The sequence below is a fragment of the Propithecus coquereli genome, unplaced genomic scaffold, assembly GCF_000956105.1.
Source record: "Propithecus coquereli isolate 6110/MARCELLA unplaced genomic scaffold, Pcoq_1.0 Scaffold2, whole genome shotgun sequence".
Classification (NCBI taxonomy): domain Eukaryota; kingdom Metazoa; phylum Chordata; class Mammalia; order Primates; family Indriidae; genus Propithecus; species Propithecus coquereli.
Genome location: NW_012144966.1, coordinates 9,835,256 through 9,855,743, shown reverse-complemented (window position 1 = coordinate 9,855,743; position 20,488 = coordinate 9,835,256). Strand labels below are relative to the sequence as shown.

The 20,488-nt window shown below is 40.0% G+C and overlaps 1 protein-coding gene across 1 annotated transcript in view; it reads right to left on the bottom strand.

The window, feature by feature from the left end:
- LOC105809697 (chromosome unknown open reading frame, human C8orf87) overlaps positions 1 to 5,336 on the bottom strand; it is a 157,482-nt gene extending 152,146 nt beyond the window's left edge. The window contains 2 exon segments of the mRNA XM_012643537.1: positions 2,253 to 2,289; positions 5,220 to 5,336. Coding sequence (XP_012498991.1) covers positions 2,253 to 2,289; positions 5,220 to 5,336 — 154 coding nt within the window.
- Between the last annotated feature and the right edge of the window lie 15,152 nt (positions 5,337 to 20,488).

Below are 20,488 nucleotides of genomic sequence, written 5' to 3'. Positions count from 1 at the left end.
GTCTACAAAGTCTTCCTTCTCAGACTTACAAAATGTAGTGGTATAGTCTGTGTGTGTGTGCTTGCACACGTGTGTTTACTTTTCCATAGAAGGAACAATACGTAAGATAGATTTTTCTTGTGCTAGCATTATTGGCTCCAGGTCCCCTGTCTTCCAGCTAAAATTGCATCCTCCAGGCAGAATAATCAACTAGATAAGAATGTAAGCGTTGGCTTTAGACACTTCTGAGTAATAATCCTGGCTTCTTTATTAACATTGTCCTCTAGCAAGTTAGTTAACCTTTCTGAATCTCAGTTTCTGCATCTCTAAACTAGAGAAACAACACCTACACTGTAGGGTTGATGTGAAGATTACATCTAAAGAGCTTAGAAAATTCTGGCACATAGTAAAGGAATATAGTAAATATTAGCTGTCGTTCCTTTTTCTTAACTTTATAAAGCCCCAACCACACAGAAAAATATCACATCAGAGTCTTTAAAATTAAAAAAAGTACATTTTAGGTAAACTGATACCTCTCAGTTTGTTCTTTTTACTTAGTATTGCTTTGGCTATACGAGGTCTTTTCTGGTTCCATACAAAGCGCAGAATTATTTTTTCCAGATCTGTGAAGAATGATAATGGGATTTTGATAGGGATTGCATTAATTCTGTAGATCACTTTAGGTAGTAAGGACATTTTAACGATATTGATTCTACCAATCCATGAGCAAGGTAGGTTTTTCCATCTGTTTACATCTTCTACAATTTCTTTTTTTAGTGTTTCATAGTTCTCCCTGTATAAGTCTCTTACATCTTTCGTTAAATATATTCCTAGATATTTAATTTTCTTTGAGGCTATTGTAAAAGGAATTGCCTTTTTGATTTGATCTTCTGCTTGACTGTTGTTGGCATATATGAATGCCTCAGATTTGTGTGTATTGATTTTGTAGCCTGAGACTTTGCTGAATTCATTTATCAGTTCTAGGAGTCTCTTAGATGAGTCTTTGGGGTTTTCTAGATATAATATCATATCATCGGCAAAGAGCGAGAGTTTGATCTCATCTGTCCCCATTTGGACACCCTTAATATCCCTCTCTTGCCTAATTGCTGTGGCGAGGATTTCGAGCACTATGTTGAATAGAAGTGGAGATAGAGGGCAGCCTTGTCTGGTTCCGGTTCTAAGTGGGAATGGTTTCAATTTTTCCCCATTCAATATGATATTGGCAGTGGGTTTGTCATAGATGGACTTGATAATTTTAAGGAATGAGCCGTCTATACCTATTTTGATGAGTTTTTATCATAAAGGTGTGTTGGACTTTGTCAAATGCTTTTTCTGCATCTATCGAAAGAATCATATGGTCTTTGTTCTTGCTTTTATTTATGTGGCGAATTGTATTTATAGATTTGCGTGTGTTAAACCAGCCTTGCATCCCTGGAATAAAGCCCACCTGGTCATGGTGAATTAAGACGAACATTCAGAGTACAGTAATTACAACAATCGCATTGTTACTCTTGGTCCATGTTTAGCAAATTTTAAGTGTGATCTGTGATTTATCGTTGTTTTATTTAGTTTGCTCTTAAATTTCTTTGACTAATTCTGCAGCTTCTCCATGAGTCTGGATCTGCAAAATGAATATGCTTTGCTTACATCAATCTCTCCAAATGCACTATAAGTTTATGGTCTCCTGTGTTTATAACGCTTATCCCCGATGTCAGTGCATCCCTGACTCTCTTTGCCTCAGAGAATAGCATTAGGAGGATGACATGGTACTCCAGGATCTGCTTGTGAAAAAGCAAGTGTGCTCCTCATGTTTTATTCTTAATGCCAAAATATCAAATTCTCTTCTGTGTGGATACTGAGAGGCCTCCCCAAATTAGACCCATGGGCCACCTGCTCAAATCTACTACTTATTGAATCATTTTAGGTAAAGATGTATAAATTCGAGTAGCAGTTGGAAGAGAATCTCATTCAATTTCAGCCTGCCCTTAGAGAGTTTATTTCCTTGGAAATGTCTGTGTCTCAACCGAGATTTAAGTGCATGACTTTAAATTCATTTTTCCATAATAGATATTAACCCCTATTTGTAGCCTGCCCCAGGGATGAAGAAACCACAGAAACTAACATTCTAGCAAGATACAAAGTCAACAAAATCAGTTACAGATGCATAAAGAAATTCACTGTACTCTGTGAATTGTTTCATTAACAAGGTTGGGCACTTCAGGAAAGGTAGGGAATTGCTCCTCATAGCCTGTGATGAGATTTACCCAGCTCACCTGTCACCTGGTTGGCGAACTGCCTTCTGAGAAACTGCTAGAAAAGGGAAAAACAAAAGTAAGGAGAAAATTTCATTACTCATTTTAAAGGTGCAGTGGGTGCTGTGTTATTTGGTCTCTCTATACATTTTTGTTATTGTTTAAATGAGATAAAGGGCTATGTAAAAGACCATACAAGAATGAAGTGTTACAATTATTTCCACAAATTAAGATGAAGACTGGAGCGTTGAGATGTGTAACTGCATTTTCACTGAAGCTGTTGGCAGATTCTCTCGGAAGCAGCAACGGCTACGACACACATGTCAGCACACATTGCCCGTAAACAAGGAAGGCCTGCCTCAGAGTGGGGTTGAGGGAATTGATGCCTCACTTGAGTGCTTTGAGAGGCCAAGATCAAAAGCACTTTTAAGCATATCATATAATTATCATCATTAAGAAGCATGAGGCGAGGAGTCCTAAACTCCCAAATTTTCAAAGCAACAAAAGCAGCACAGCTTTAATGGGACTTTGAAGTCAGATAAATCTCCAGGTATTTTCATTATAGAAACTCACAACTAATTAAGGAAAACCCTATCTGGGCCAGTGTTTAATTATGTTTGCTTGTCCGCCTGTGTCATGTACTGTGTTCTGAAAGTAGAAGGGTGTCAATTGGATTGTACCAAAAGGCTGTGCTGGGACCAACAAACAGCGTTCATTTTGAACAAAGCATGGCATAGCAAGGTTTTGATCTCTTTTGTCTAAATAAATAAGTTCTTAATAAGCATAGATTATTTTCTTAATAGTCCACATAGTCCAAAGTTTAGCTAGAAATTTCTCTGCAATAATAACGCCTATTTTATATTATAAGGCAACATATTGAACCATCTACATAGGAAGATGCTGGAAAAATTCTGACTTATTATAAAATAAAGACAAATGGCACTCAATACCAAGAGAGGCTGTTTATATCAAAGGTAGACCAGAACTACTAACTAGTGACCCAAGAGTTAGATCTCACCTAAAGACATTTTTCCTTTGGCACATATAAAATGGCCCACATTGTGATTTTTCTAAAAATTTAAAATCACGGACAGCAGTTAAAAATTAGGAAGTATCCCATAATATCTGGATTTCTGGTACATCTTGAAAAATTGAAAGGTCTGATAACACTGGCCCCCTTTGGCAACCATGCCCCAGTTTTGTCTAAGGAGAAGGGTTGGCCAATTTCCCGCCAAACTGATTATGATGAATGGATAAGCAAAACGTGGCACATCCATACAATGTATTATTCAGCCACAAAAAGGAAAGCAGTGCCCACACATGCTGCAACTTGGATGAACCTTGGAAACATTATGCTCTGTGAAAGCTGACAAACACAATGGCCACATGTTATACGATTCCATTTATATGAAATATCCAATTAGGCAAATCCATAGAGACAGAAATCAGATTTGTGGTTGCCAGGGGCTGAGGGGAAATGGGAGCGACTGCTTAGTGAACACGGGGTTTGATTTCGGTGTGACAAAAATGTCCCGAAACTAGGTAGTGGTGGTGGCTGCACAACATTGTGAATGTATGTCGTGGCGCTGCACTGTATGCTCTAAAATGGTTCAAACGGCAAGCATTTGTTATTTGTGTTTTATCTTAATTTTTAAAAAAGCAAATCACAAACTCCTTGCCTCTGTCGCGCGAGGATATGGAGAAAAAGCGGTTGATACGGCAGAGCTCGTATGCCCTCCCGGGCAGCATGGCCCCCTTTGTTGGTGTCAGTGGAGGAGACAATGCTTCCCAGATGCTCCCAGACACCTACCTGCTCCATTTGTAGGGTGGCAAAAATTTCAACAAACATCTTACCATGCAGCCATGGCCTAAGCTTTGCTTCCAGCAGCGCATCCGTCAGTACTCGCAGGCGGCTGATTTCTGTGGTAAAAACCCACTTTATCACACAGGGCTTCCCTCAGGCCCTCAGATAGCATTATTTGTGGAAGACATCTTGGACCTGTCCCTCCAGGTCGGCTGCTGGAAAGTATCCCAAATTCCCTATGCCATCCCTAACCGAGCCAGGGTCATGTAATCTCAGCGGAAGGGGTCCCCCAGCTCTGAGTTGGAACCATTTACATTTTTCCTTCCTCCAAAAAAGGAGGAGCCCCCAAATGATGAAATTACAATAAAGTATCATTTATAAGCATTTACTATGTGCCTGGCAGTGTTCTAGGTACTTTACACAGGTTTACTCATTTAGTATTCAAAACAACCCTGAGAGATGGTTTTATAGATGAGACGAAAAAGGCCCAGCCCTTCAGTAACTCGCCAATGCCCTTCAGCTGCCCAGTCCAGAAGGTGAGATGCAAACCCAGGGAGCCCGTCTCCAGCCCCAGTAGCCAAAATACTATGCCCTTCAGCCTTTATAAAACAATGAGTCTTTGGCTACCCCAGCAGAACAAAGCCTAAAAGTCTTACCAGGTATTCTCTGAACTTCTCCTGGGGAGGTAAGAAGAGCTGCAGTGGGACCTCACGTGGCTGGTAGGGAGAGTGGTAGTGAGCCTGGAGGGTGGACAGCCACCTGCAGAGCACTCACTCCCATGGCCGTAGCCCCTGGGTCAGGGACTCGTGCTCTGACAGTGGTGTGCCCCTGAACCGGAAGGCTTTGCATGTCCTCCAACCTCGGAGTGTCTTGGCTACCTTATAAGATCCAGTCTGCACGCCTGGGTTGGAAGAAAACCATGTCTCCACAGGGCTCCTGGTGTCATTGGCGGAATGAATTTACAAGGACCTGCACTGTGGCCACCAGAACAACATTCGTGAAGCACATTCTATCTTGCTACACTCCCCCCTTTCCCAGCCCATCCTCTGCACTACTTACAAAGTGACTTTTCGAAATGGAAAAATGATTATGTCAAACTGTCAAACTGTTCCTAGGTGTCCTTCACTGGACCGCATCTCATGAACGTCCCCAGTGTAACCAGCCCTCAAGGCCCGTTGACTTACCACCAAACACTGTAGGCACCGTCCTGCTCCTCCTTTCCCACTGCCTTGCTGCTTCGTAGCACGCTGAGCTGTCCCTTCAATGTCCCCAGGCACCGACACCTCCCAAAGAGCACCCATTCCATGTGAAGAGCTGTGCCAGGCACTGGGAATGCCACGGGACACAGTCCCTTCTCTGGAGGGCACGATAACAGGGGAGAAAGACCCACAGACAAAAATACAGCACACACTATGGAAGGAAAGAGGAGGCCATTCTGTAGGGAAGAAAGAGAGGTAGCCCTGCCTGGAGCTCAGAGGGGACATCACACAGGAGGTGGCTCTTCCATTACCTTCTGATTATTCACTGCTGTATTCACCGAAAACACAGAATACTTAACCTTCGCAAAAGGCCTTTTTTCTTATAAAATGCTTTCAAATACTCAAGCATACTAAAAAGAACTTCCAGCACTGCTTAATATTTCCAAGGCTATTTTTATTTTACTTTATTTTACTTCTCTTCATTTTTATTTTTAATTTTCCTGCTGGCTTGGGAATCAGAGAAGCTTAGCTCTGAATCTCTCTTCTTCCATTTACCAGCCCTGTTTCTTAGAAAAATGACCCAAATTCCATAATTCTCAGTGTCCTCATCTATATAATAGATTTGATAATGCCCACCTCACTTGGTTGTCTGGATTTAGTAAGATAATGTAAATAATGTGCTAATCATAGGGTTGGACACATGTCAGGGCACACCATGGCAAGACATATGTCAGGGTGGTAGCTGCTATGTTTACTGTTAGTACTCTTCAAAATCCAGGCTGGGACACAAATCCCATGCTTAACTCCATTCCAATTACAGTAGGATCTTGTGAAAATAATTTCCTTTATTTATACTCCAGATACTTAGAAATGAATGTACTCATTTCTAATACAGTGCTAAGTGATTCAGCTGATTTTAAAAGCTGCTTTCCAGAACCTATACAAAGTGTACCCTTGTTAAATATTCCATTGTATCTTTATTTTAGCTACACCAACCAAACCCTTCATAATAAATTTATGTCATAATATGATACCACAAAAGAATCGCCCAGAAGAATATTCCATGACCACTAAACAGTTTTAATGTTGAAAGAAATGAAAGAAAAATAAAAACAATAAGAAACAAATTCCAAAAACCTAAAACATATCTATACAATGTTATTTTAGGGCCAAGCCTCACAGAGTCCTTAATATGAGTTTTAGCAAAATTAGTAAATAAACAATGTGGAGCAAGTTTGAAGAGAGAGAGAGAATATCATCCATTTAAGGTTTTCAAGGGATGTTGGGCCTGCATGTTTTCGTAAAGAAACATCTGTCAATGTTTGTGAACCCACCAGGGTACCCAGGATTCACTTGTTTAATGTTGGAAGAGATTGTAGAGTCAAAAGCCCCCAGGCAAATTGAGCTGGGCTGGTTGCCCTTGGGGAAAACAGGAATTTAGCTGAATGCCTGATGCCATTTTGATGCCAACTAATAGAACTTCTTGATACTAATGAGACCCCACCATTTCAGAGCAGTTACATTAATTGGCATTAATCAAAAACTCTTCTGGAAAGTTCGCCCATTCTTCTAGGGTGTCAGTCAGGAACTGCTGTGTTTGAGTGCCCTCTGACAACTAGCAAATGCATTGTTTTCAGGGTCCTGAGCCCTCTTGGAAGTTTAGCAAATTCCTGCTCACCTTTGTGCCACCCAGCCTATCTTTCAGTGGTACGTGAAACACCTGGTATTCCTATTTTCTGTATTAGCAATGGAAGAATGGAACCCAAAATGCCATTTTTTATGCTATAATTGCCTTGGAAATTTTCATGGTGGAGATGTCCAGATGCTAACAGTTCTTTCAACCATTCCAACTGAGCTACCTGATCCACTCAGGCAAAAGGGAACGATTCTTCATCCCAGACAAAGCTTCGTGTTGCCGGCTGCCCTGACAGTCTGTGTGCTAGTCCCAATGGTTGTTGGAAACCAAACGGCACAATGGCCAATTTCACAGATCATTATCTAAGAACTAGTGGGACCTCAAGAATTTAGTTGTGGGTAAGGATACAAACCTTGTATATGTATCTAAATTTGACAAAGTTACTGACATTGGGAGTTGTTGAGTTTTGGTCAGAATTACCTGGAAGGAAATAAGAGCTGGCCTTTGCTATATAACATTACTTGTGGTAGTAATTAGGGTAGCTTTACTGTTTGCTTAGGAATTTTCCAAGGCCTATTTGAAGGTAGGAACATGATTTTGCAGGGTCCCTGCCAGCTCTATGATTTTATGAGTCTACAATCAGGCAGAATAACATGCATAACTAGCCTCCCTAGAAGATGACCAATCATTCCAGTTTGGCTAGACCAGTATAAAGAGCTCCTTTTCCTGTTGGTTTTCCCCACACAGTTTGGACTAAGATAAGCACAGCCATGGCAGCTGTGCAGATGAAGTCTGACTGCAGGTAAGAAGTCACCAGACTCTATATAGCTGAACCTTAAAGAACGGTGCTATTCAGTTCAAATTCTGGGAGGTGTGAGGGTTCTTGTTTCACAGTGGCTGGTTTACCCATATCCAACCATGGCAGGAGAACCTTCAGCCAAGTTAAAAACCCACTCAGCCCCCATGGGATTTGAGTTTAGCTCTTTTAAAACAACATTTTGATGAGTTGTGTGTAAATGAATCAAAAACATATGGATTCAATTTCCCTTGAAGTGTACGTGGGTTTAAAAATTAAGGGGGAAAAATGTGCGGAGCTTGGGCATGTACCAAAGGCAAAATGTTTAAAAAAATAATGTAAGATGCTTAGCAGAACAGAAAGCATGCCTTCCTTCTTGAAGTAGAGCAATTGCAGCAGGCTAAGAGGGGAGCCCTGCGACTTCGCAGTTAGCAAATACGCATGGGGCCTGGCCCTCCAAGGCTTGCTGCTGTCCTGCTAGGAGCCCCCTGCCACATCCTGGGACCTTGTGGACAACCCCTAGCAAATGAAAAGCAGACATCATCCACCAGGGAGGCCAAATCATATCTGGGCTGAAAATTAAATCGCCAGGCAAATGCAACAGATTTTCAAACAAGGTACTTGCACTCTCTCTTCAACTTAATTTAATTCTAAATGGAGGAAAGTCTGCAGACTGAGATACTAACTGAAGCTGAGAAATCTAAATCATGGATTCTGTCCTCTGAGCCCTGAGGATCCTCAGGGCCAGAGGCAGTGAGCATCACTGAAGGAGATTGTTCTGGGCTGAAATTTTGCCATGGGAGAGCCCAGGGTCTCAAACTCCTTCATTTGTGAAACATTTACCAAGTACCTACTGTGTACCAGGCACTGTTCGCAGAATCAGAAATATAAAAACACGTGAGACACTGTGGCTACCTTCAAACAGATTCCAGTTTCTAATAGAAGGGCATAGACGTATTTGCAAATGACTGCAGCTGAGCGGTCTGGTTACTAAGACAGAAGGATATACCATCCACAGTGAGCATAACACAGGAGGGGGATGGACAACTCTACTTGGAAGGGGAGAGATGAGGGAAGGAAGTTATTTTAATCATCTCCTATTCACCCAGTTGGTGAGGGAGAGATTCTTCCCTGAGGTTATGAAGATGGCTGAATACACAGCACCTGGCACTGGACAGGTGCGATTGACAGCAGTTTATTAGTCAAACAACTCACAGCCCAGGGGAGGACACTGTGTGCCATGCAGGGTCACATGGGGCTTGCACTCAGAGTAAAGTGGACCACCTGGAACCGTGAGGGGCTTTGTAGTATCAAGAGGGCATGGTTCCCCCTGGTTCACACAGGAGGATGTCATTGGTTTGTTTGGATAATTCTGGGGCCGGCAGGGAATTGAAACCCACGACTCAAGGAGAAGCAGAAACTGCACTTGATTTCCTTGATAAGGTATGTTGTTTGGCTAGACAGGGCCTTATTTGCAGGAGCAGAGCAGGACAGGGACTTGGGGTTAGGCCATTTGAGGCCAGCCCCATCTCACCAGATGTCAAAGCAGCACGTAACACTGGAGATTAATTTGGGGCCTTACACTGCACTGAAACTTGAAACAAACTTTGAAAAATAAGTGAGTGAGCTTTCACTATATAGCTAAGCAAGGACGTGTTGGCCAAACAGAAGAATAAGACAAACAAGAGCAAGAGCTCCAAGGCATAAAGCAGCCTGGAAAATTCGTAAAATATTTTGAAAAAAAAATTAACAATTTCTTTTCACAGATACAGAAAAAAAGAAACCACAATCTGTCTTAAAGTATTTAAACATAGGAGACATTAATGTAATGTAATGTATATTTCTATCCAATAGAAATATAATGTGAGCCACTTATGTCATTTTAAGCTTTCTAGTAGCCACATTAAACAAAAAAGTAAAAAGAAATAAGTGAAATTAATTTTAATGATATACTTTATTTAACCCAATATATCCAAATTATTACTATTTCAACATGTAACAACAATATAAAAGATATTAACGAGATATTTGTGTTCTTTTTTTCATACCAACCCTTTGAAATCCAATATATATACCTCGATTTGGACTAGCCACACAGAGTGCTCAGTGCTCACATTTAGCTGATGGCTGCCACATTGGACAACACACATTTAGAGCATCTTGAATTGACTTAAATTTGGAACAAAATGCTATAAAGTTTTTTCTTCTGTAACTCAGCTGTTAAAATAGAAAGTGCTCACAATTACGTGTAAATTTTGAGATGATAGGTGGAAAATACCTGACATTTGTATTGTTACTGCCACCAAACTTTTTACTGCAACAATGACAGATATTACTCATAGATCCCAACACACTTTCCCACTAAGTCTGCAGGCAGCTCCTCTCCAAGGATTGCAGCTGGCATATGAGTACAAACACTGTCCCTTTCCTAGATATATACACACTGCTGTAAGACGACAATGGATAAACAAATCTTAAGTCTCCATTCCAGACTGCACTATAAACACTAGATCTAAGGACACTAGAAATATAATGCAAAGAGAAGCTATTGAGAGTAGTTTAAAAAAAAAAAAAAAAACCTCTTCAATCAGTATCATTTATTAGATCTTCTAGATGACAATTGTAATTTGGCCAGCTGACCAAATGACTACATATTATATACCCAAAGTTAAACACCATTGAACAGACCTTATTCGTTTTTGAGCTTCTGCAGAGAAATACCCCAATAGTTTTCCACACATATGTAGTTTTCCAAGCATATTTATACTCAGTTCTCCAGTACAAAGTAAATTTCTCCAGTATAAAGTAAATACTGTTGCAATAAATAAACCATGTAGCAAATCCCTGAGACAGCAATCCAATGATTCACACACACACACACACACACACACACACACACACACACACACACGAGAGCTGCTGTACTTAAAATATATATATTTGGTAGACCTGTGTTACTCAAAAAATATTAATAACATCCCATCTAATTCAACATAGTTTTGCCAAGTCTGAACTATTCAGTTAAGAAATCTGTTTTATTTTGACATTCTTTTGAAAAAAATATTCCTATGAGTTTCTCCCCCCAGGTAAAAGTATTTTCTTTTCTGGCTGAACCCAGATTTTTCTGTCATCTTGAAAATACCAGTGCCCAAGAATTCACATTTCATACTATGTATTTCCTAGATGACATGGGAAATAATTTCATTTTTGACACAGAGTGATAAGAAAAAACCTAGGAAAAGAGATGCAAAGATTCTGAGACCTTGTTTTTACATTATTCTTATAGTATTTTAAAATAAAAAAATTTAAGATTAGTTTTTACATATGTGCATTATTATCTAATAAGAAAAATATTATGTCCAAAATGTATAGAATTCAAAGCACAGGAAGGAGGCTGTAGTATAGTCTAGCAAAGTCGGGATGTGCACTGATAAATAAAGACAGTTTACAGGATTGTTAAAATATTTGCAAGGCAATTCTAGAAAGCTTTTCTACGGGTTAACTAAGAAAATACTCCGTAGAACACCGTATGGGCCAAACAAACTCCATTCTCCATTAATACACATTTGAACAGCTTTGTTTCTGGTCACATAAAAGGTCCCTTGCTTGACTAATTATTTTCCCGTGGAATGTGAGCGTTTCAGCCTGAAAATTCCCCCAACCCATCACTTAAAATTTTATCTTTGACATACGTTAGGCAAATAGAAAAAAATTAAAAAGTAATGAGGAGGGGGCCCAACTGCTTTGAGAAGTTTCCACATATGCACTAATTAGTGATTTCATCTGAAAATATTCCCAGAAAGCTGGATGGGTAAGGCAGACTGGGATAAATAATGCAAAGACCCTGTGGCAGTGTCACAAACACCATCATCAAGGCTGCTTGTGAGTTCAGAAAGTCTCCAAGTGCTCTGGCTGAGAATAAAAACATCAACGAAGTAAAACTGCTCTAGTAACCTCAGGGTTATCACACACATGCATACACACCCACACACACAGCCCACTTTATTCTTTCAACCTTTTGGTTCAGGCTAAGCAGCTCTTTCAGGGTTTATATCACCCCTATCCCCCATTTTCAGGTCTGCTTTGATATAAAGTGAAATCGAATTTCTTACATCCAGTTTGTAGTGCTGTTAAAAAGCACAGTCTTCATTCAAACACTGGTCCAGTTACATAAGCACATGGAGATGATTAGCTGTGAAACAAGGCATTAGTCCACAGCCTCAACCACCAAAAGAAATACTCTCTGATTACAGGGACTGCAACCTCTGTCCCTTTTGTGAAATGACGAGCCTGCTGGTTTAGTCTTCTGATACAATGCCCAACTGTGTTTTTTAAGTACAATTGAGTTTCATCAACCAGACCCAAAGTACTGCTTGCTGGTTGAAATGCATTCTGTAAAGTCAGTGGAAAAATAACGCTAGTAGCTCCATAAATGAGGGGTAAATAGCACTATTATGGTAATTTCTGGTTTTAATGCTTTCAGCTAACACAAGAAGACTGTGATTTGGAAGTTGCAATGGAGATATTAGAAGAAACACCTAGATACTTCACTAGAAGTGCTGCAGAAATGACAGCATAAATCATGCAATTTCACAACCCTCCAGCCTCCCCCCAAAAACCCACAAGCATTTAATGGCCTTATGAGTATGTGTGTGACATGTGTATTTTATTAGAGGCGTTTCTAAGTTTCCCTCATCCAAGCTGTTAAGACTGTACAAGACTAAGTCAAACCATTCCTCCTTCTAACCCTGCCCCTCCTCACTCTGGGATCCAAATTGCTCAGGGCAAAGGGGACACTTGAGCACTCCCGGTGTCCATATTCACGGGACAGCAGAACCTTTGTACTCTGCAAGACCAGAGTGGGCTCCCCACCTGTGTCAGTGACCCATTTACCGGACTGTTTTACTGCTTTGTCCAACTTATTGGGCACGAAAACAAAGTATGCTCTGCAGAAGTAAACAAAGGATCTGGAAACAGTTTGAAGCCTGCCTGCTAATAAAGGCCCTTGGTCTCTTCTTCCTTGAAAATCAAGGCTTCCTACAAAAAGAATAAACTGCCCTCCACGACAGAGAGTCAAGTAACCAGGTATTTACATTTAGACAAGATAGAGTCTTATCTGGCAGCCTAGAAGAATGCGCAGCTGTCAAGAATCAAATAAAGGCTTTCAAAAATCTTTCTCAAGAGCCAAGGATGCCATTTGAAGAGCAAAGTAGTGAGCAATTTCCACTAACATCACAGGAATTTTGAAAACTAATTCTGTTTGAAAGACAGAAGCTGCTCATACCCATCAAAAAGTTTACAGTTCAAGCCTTTAAAATAATGTTATAAATTTTAACATACTAGATTTTTCACTCCTTCATATAAGTTTTTTTTTCTTTAATGGAAAAAAAGGTCTAGTGTACTGATTTTTCACTATAAAAGAAATGTTTAACATTTGGAAAAAGGTTTTTCTCTTCATACATATATTCAGGTATATGTTCTTTTACGAAGTTGGATTAGAATGTCAGAATTAATTGCTATCTTATTTCTAAATTCTGTTGTAAAAGAAATTTTTATCCCTATCATACATGAAGGTTCACTGATTTTCACTAATTTTAATGCACACAGGGTTTCAGTTGCAGTGTGCCCCAGAATTTAGGTGTTTCTGGAAATGTCTTGAGGATTATGGGGGCAGAGTATATGGAATCAAGAGCTTGCTTGAATGACACTGGGAGCTGGGAATGGGTGGGTGGCAATTCTGAATACAGCAAGACTGCCTCAGCCTTCTTGGCCCCAGGCCTAGGTGCTGAGAAAAGGAATATGCAAAAAAAAGAGTAAAATTAATAAATAAGTAGATAGACAAATGCATCCATCCATCCATAGATGCAGTGCTCAAGCATTCAGCAAATATTTACTGAGTTCCTGGCACTGAGAACACAGATGTTAGTTACAGCAATGAAGGACCCAGAAATTTCTGCCCACCTGGAGTATATAATCTGGGAGGAGAGAACCTATATAAGTAAAATATTATATATACATATCTATTACATATATACATATTAATATGTATGGTAATAAGTGTTAAAGAGAAAAAGTAAGTCAGGAAATGGAATATGAGACTAAAGGGGTGTAGTACATTGAACATAGGCTGGCCAGGGCACTTCTGCCTGAGAAGATGACACTTGGGTACAAGGCTGAAGGAAATGAAATATATTGGAGGGAAGAGTTTTCCAGACAGAAGGAACAGCAAGTGCAAAGGCCCTGAGTCAGGATCCTGTCTGGTGCGTTAGAGCAGTAGAGTGAACAGGTGGAGATGAGATCAGAGTGGGATGGCGAGGACGGGCCAATCAGCACCTGCTAGGCCAATTGACCCCACCTGCTTTCACGCGATAGGAAGCCATTAGGGAGCTTGAGAACAAGACTGACATGACCTCACTAATGACTTAGTAGAATCAGTTGGCAGCTGTGTTGGGAATAACCCCAGGAAGACAGGGTGAACCGCAGAGATGTGTAGTAAGAGGTTCCTGCTGCATCCGGGTATGAAATCATGGTAGCTTAGACAGCAGGCCGGGACTAGGTTGAAGTGACAGAAGTACCTAGGGCACAAATTTTCTTTAAGGAGGCACTCAATGTCAAGGTGTTCACTTGTTGTGTCAGCAGGATCTTCACTTGCACCACTCTGAGGGTAGAACCATGTGACCTGAACACCCCTCTGCCTCCCCTCATCTTGGGCCTGTTGGGCAGGGAGGGCACAGAATACAGAATACAGGATTTGCTGATGGGGTGGAGCACGAAGGAAAAAGAGGAGTCCAAGATGATCCCAACTGTTTTGACCAGAGAAACTGACACACAGAGATGGCCATTTTCTGACAGGAGTAGCCTGTAAAAGGAACAAGTTTGGAGGAGGAATACTAGAGCTCAATTTGGGACATGTGATATTTGAGATGTTTATGAAACATCTATGGGACGATGCATGAGTCTGGGGTTCAGGTGCTGGTGATGTATAAGGGTAAACAACAAGGACGGTTACCTGGCCTTCGTGGAGCTCACAATCCAGCGTGGATATGGACAAATAGGGAATGCACTGCAATGCGGTATCTGCTATGAAATGATAATCTGAGAATGCTGTGCGAGTTCGTAAGAGAAATACCCAGCCTGGGTGTGAGGGCCTTGTAAACAGTGAGCACTTAATAAATACTTGTTGAATGTGTGACTGTGTGACTGCCACATGTATATATATTTATATTTGTATATTTACTTACTAATTTTACTCTGTTTTATTGTAAATTTCTTATTCCAGGACCCAAGCAAGAAGCCAAAAAAACTGAGGTAGAGAAAAATATAAAAGGAGAAACATTTACGTTGAGACTTTAAGGAAGAGCAAGAGTTAGCTAGAAGCAAGCAGGTTTGTGGGAGATGGGACAGAAAAACATATTTAGAGGCAAAAAATAATATCTGAGAAGGCTTAGAGAGATTGCTGCTGGTGTTAGAACCACTGGCAAATGATGCACATTCAAAATCAGACGTCATTTTCTTCCCATGGAAGAGTATTATGACATCAGTCCCTGGGCGTTGGCAGCTTTCGTGAGGCTAGTGCGACAGTGGTGCTCTGGTGTGTGTCCCTGGTATCGCTGGACATCAGCAGTGATGGAAGACATGGCTGCAATGAGCCAAAGAAAAGAAGAAGAGCATGGTAGATTCCAAGTGGTGGGCAGTAGAGGCACTCCCCCCACCAGAATCCTAGAATTCCTGGGGAGGAATTGAGGGATTTGAAGCTGGAGATTTCCAAAAGCAAATTAAAGCAAAGCCAGAGATATAGGAAACAGAACTGTAGAAACATGAGTTACAGATAAAAAATAAAAGGATAGTACTTGTGTATTTTTTTTTGGAGATTTCTTTTGAATCTGTTGCTTCCTTTAGTCCACGCAAATGCACTATAAGCTAGACACGGCAAGTGAACAAAGCGGGTCACAGAGGGAGCTGATGAATTATTAACACTTCGGAGGCTATGAATGGCAGATGGCGGGATTTGAACACAGTACCTTTGGTAACCAGTTCACATTCTTTCGCACCAAGCCTTGATATAAATAAAGGGAGGTGGGAGAAGACAGGGCAAGAGGAGGGGAGAGCAATGGAAAAAACTTACTAGGAGAGGGGACAGTTTGTCTCTCCCACAACAGTGCCATCAAAGAGCCATGGATTGCATATACTTTGATAAGAAGCTGATTTTCATGTAGCCCAAAATAAACATTAGTACATTTTTCTTAATAACATTTTTTGTAGCTTACTTTATTGTAAAATTCCAGTGTATAATACATATAACATACAAAATATGTGTTAATCAACTGCATTATCAGTAAGACTTCCAGTCAACAGTAGGCTATTAGTAGTTAAGTTTTGGGGGAGTCAAACATTATGCACAGATTTTCAACTGCATGGGGGGGCCTGTGCCCCTAACCCCCATATTGTTCAAGGGTCAACTGTAATCCATTACAGAGAATTATTTTTCTGGGTTAAATTACAGCCATAGGAGTAGGGCTTCCAGTCTACTCTGTCCCATCAGATATGAACAATTAGGAAAGAGCCTGTGGGTATGCTTGAATTGAAGGTCTAAGCCAAGAAATGAGCTTAAATATAGGCATAAAATATAGGGGGATAATGAAAAATTAACAAAAAATACTTTAAATTGATCTTTGATATCCCTCTTCTTTTCTGTGTAATATCAAGAAATTTCTGGCAGTTTACTATTTCAAGATAGGTTTTCTTGTGGTAGGATTATAGCTTATAACATTGATAAGAGAAGAGGAAAACAAACAGTTCAAATATCCTTCACACATATTCATTATTTACAATACTTCACTATAGATTGTTCTGACAAAGTGAAATACCTTATGTATTAATTTTTTCTCTGAGGAAGAAGCCAATTTACACAAATATATAAAAATCTATATAATAAAAATATATTCTAGTCATTGAATACTTTCTCACATAGAAGTCTAACCTCCCATATAGCCCTCTAATATACAATATCATATCACTGGAATATAATTGCAATATTTTATCACAACACTTAGCAGACTATTCTCACAAGTACCGTCCAAGTCATGTTTCTCCTTTGTACAAAAACGATTAGTTCATTTAACTATGGAATTAATGTATATTTTTAGCACCTCATCTTCATGATCTCACTTTTGGATCTTACGTATTTAAAACTTTATTTCCAAGTAGGAAATAAAACAAGGGATTTTCTCTCCTAAGGCTCAAACATGCTATGATGATGCCTTCATGTAGTATAAATTAAGTTAAACCTGTATGATATTTTACAAAGAATTCACATATCGCGTTGAGCTCTTTGGCCTCTGGCTTGCCCTGCTATATGATACGTAAAAACCGTGTTCTTTAACCTACAGAATGGAAGCCTGCAGTCATAGCTGCATGAAGAGCAAAAACTCCCTGCCTGTATGAACAAGTAGGAGACTCAGTAGCTCCCACAGTAGCAGCAACTGCAGAAGAGAATCTCTCATTTGTGGTTTTGAAGGATGTGCTACCTAACAGCCAAGTAATTCCTCCTATAATATTGCATTTATTTATTTATATTAATATGTTTGACTATACCTATTAAACTAGAATCTCTTTAAGGACAATGATCATGTTTAAATCATCCTTGATCTCTATTACATAGCATGGAGACCCAGTACGTGATTTGAACACTCCAGGACAATATGGGTTTGTGATCTCTTCTTTTGCCACAAGAAGGCAAAAACTTAGTTGCCACAGATCAATAGCATGGATAAAGATGTTAAAAATAAGGCCACACTGTTTTCTTCCCCGTATAATTTGGAACCTTAGAAGATCTCTGCAACAAGTTCATATAACCTTTCACCCAGGGCAAATTTATTTTTACGGTACCTGCCCTCTCTCTCCCCAGACTGTTTACTCACAGACCCTTTATCTCCCACACAGTCAAAGACATCCCCGACAGGAAGTGTCTTCCTTGTATCTTGACTACTCCAGCCCCCTCCAACACTTGGCACCTGCCGGCCTCTACAATTGCAATCCCCACTGGGCATCTTTCAGGACTCAGTTAAACATCACCTCTTCTCGGAATAGTTTCCAGCCTCATTCTCCATTCAGAAAATTCAATCGCTTCCTTTCTTTAGGTCCCCATAGTGTCCGTCATATCTTCTATCCAGTATATTACACACCTATAATAATATCGCATTTATTTAAGTACTTATTTGACTGTCTCTGATTAAACTAGAATCTCTTTGAGAGCAATAACTATGTTTAAATCATCATTGATTTTATTACATGGTATGGTGATTCCAGCACTTAGTACATTTGTTCAATAGATGTTTGATAAATGAATGAATAAGCAAATGATAGATTAATGGGAGAAAGGTGAGGTTAGAGAAATTACGAAACTTGCCCAAGGTCTCACAGGGAATGGGACCAGAATTGGAAACCAGATGATCCCCATCTGTCTGACTCCAAAACTCACATCCTTCCCATTATATCGAACTTATAGATAAAAATTATTGTTTTCTCTACATCAAAAGGATTGCTCAGTTCAGTGTTATGATACTAAGGGAATTTCAGGCATCACGTGGGTTCAACAGCCCGGTGGTTTCCAGTAAACACCACTCCTCCCTCCACCCTCAAGGCAGCCTTGTCAACTCACAGATAGCAACACCAATTCAAAGAAAGCAAGGGCCACAGGAGACAGGTCTGAGAACCCCACCCACCATTTTGGGGGCAGCCATCTCCCAGTCTGCAGAATACTGCTCCCCCACAGCTGGAATCCCTGCAGTTCCAGGGTGCCGCTTTGTCATCACCACTCTCTAGCTCCTGTGATGCCTCCAAATCTCCTCTGCACTGAGTCCCACTCAGTACTTCCTCCCCAGACTGCCACTAATACTCTCTTTTCTGATGTTGCCTGAAGCTCAGCCTGGTCCCTTTGGGAGCCCCAGGCTTTAGAGAACTTCACTTCCAGGTAGACCAAAAACCATGAGAGTAAAAGGCATTTATCAGTTATTTCTCTTTGTTCTCACTAGCCTTTGAAATATCATTTTGCTGCTCTAGCACCCATAATGATCTCTTTCTCCTTGTAAATGAACATTTAAGTGAAAAAACAAAAGCTTGTCTTTTTAAAACCATCTATACCCATACTCCAACAAAGCAAATCTCGTTTATAAATATGCAAAAGGGCAAAAAGTGGTTGAAATGAGACTTTGCCTATGTTTCTCCCTCCCCCACCGATTGATACTCAAAGGAGAAGCTACCCAGTCCCGATGTTTACAGAATGACATCCATCACACAGGTAATTACTCATCCGTCTTAATGCTTCCTTTTAAGTTTGCCCTTAAGAAGCCTGTGATCTCCCAAGTCAAGGGCCTCAGTAAAATCAATAAAACCTCGTCCTATCAGGCCACCAGCCAGATCATTTTCCACCTTTTAACAAGGCAGTGGTTATTAAATGCCTTGTTTGAAAACCCAAGTGGGGTCATCAGACTTTCATGATGAGAATAATCCATCAATTGTACATGTGCTATCTTTTCAGTGTCTTTGATATGAGTGATAAAGTAGGTAATGGCCTACAGTCTTTCAATATCTGAACATGTTCTCCTTTTTCACATTGGGGTTGCAGCATAGCAAAGGGAATTTCATGACTGGAGGAAGCTTGTTAAGACAGAAAAGAATTCCATTGCGTTATTTCAGTCAATGCATAAGCTACGTTGTTGGTTCCAACTTTGAAAGCTGAGCTCCAAGCTGTCAGTGGCTTCTTCAGTCCTTAACCCAGCTATTCAACGACCAGATTTGAAACCCATAAATTTGCAATAGGATACACCTTATCATAATGATTCAGGTCATATTTTTTCATTAGTTGGATTCTTGCCCTGAATTTATAGGAGGAATTTGAGATCACACAAATTAAGAGGTGTCAGTGGATGATAGATTTTTCTTCAAATCTTCTTCAATACCAAACAATCATAAAACAACTACCAAAAAAAAAAAAAACAACCACACACATACACAAAGATACTTTTTGTGATGTCTGCAAAAATAAATCTGTCCTTCAATACCTTTCTGGCATCATAATTGCTAAAGACTCGTACTCTGACACTGTCAGACATCTGTATGAATGACAAAAACAATCCATCACTTGAGGAATGGAAGCTCTTCTGTTTGATTTGGTTAGGGAAGCATTTTGGGGTTATGCATTTTCCACTTAAGATCTAATGCTTTTTATTGTTTCACGTTAATAACGAAATTAAAAGGAGACTATTTCAAAACCCTCACTGCATTGTTTTCCAGATTTACAGAATTAATCAACAAATTCAAATTTCAATCTATGGCCATTTCCAGTAAGAGATGATTATCTGGCATTCCACCAACTAAAAATATCTATTAAGCCAGCACTCTCGCACTTTGTCAGGGCTAGGATAATTGACATAGTGGTGAAAACTCTGAGAAACAGCATGATTCTGAAGTGTCTTCAGATTTATTAAAGGAAGATTAAATACACTTACATAGTTTTAATACATTTTTGTACTCTAATTCTTTGAATTAGGTAAACCTCAAATGGTTTATTTGGTTATCTCAGTTTACCAGATGACTTAATTGCCTCAAACACTTATTTCCACACTGTAGAGGCGTAACAGAGAGTGAGCTCTTCTACTGGCTCTCTACTGGCACCTTGGAAATGAGCTCACACCCAGGCCAGAAGGCATGAGGCCACAAAGTCAATGAAGACACGACTGCACTTTGCATCTCCTGCCGAGTCCTGTTCTCTTTGTTTTTATTGGAATTTATGTAGAGAGAAAATGACTTAGAGGAAGACAT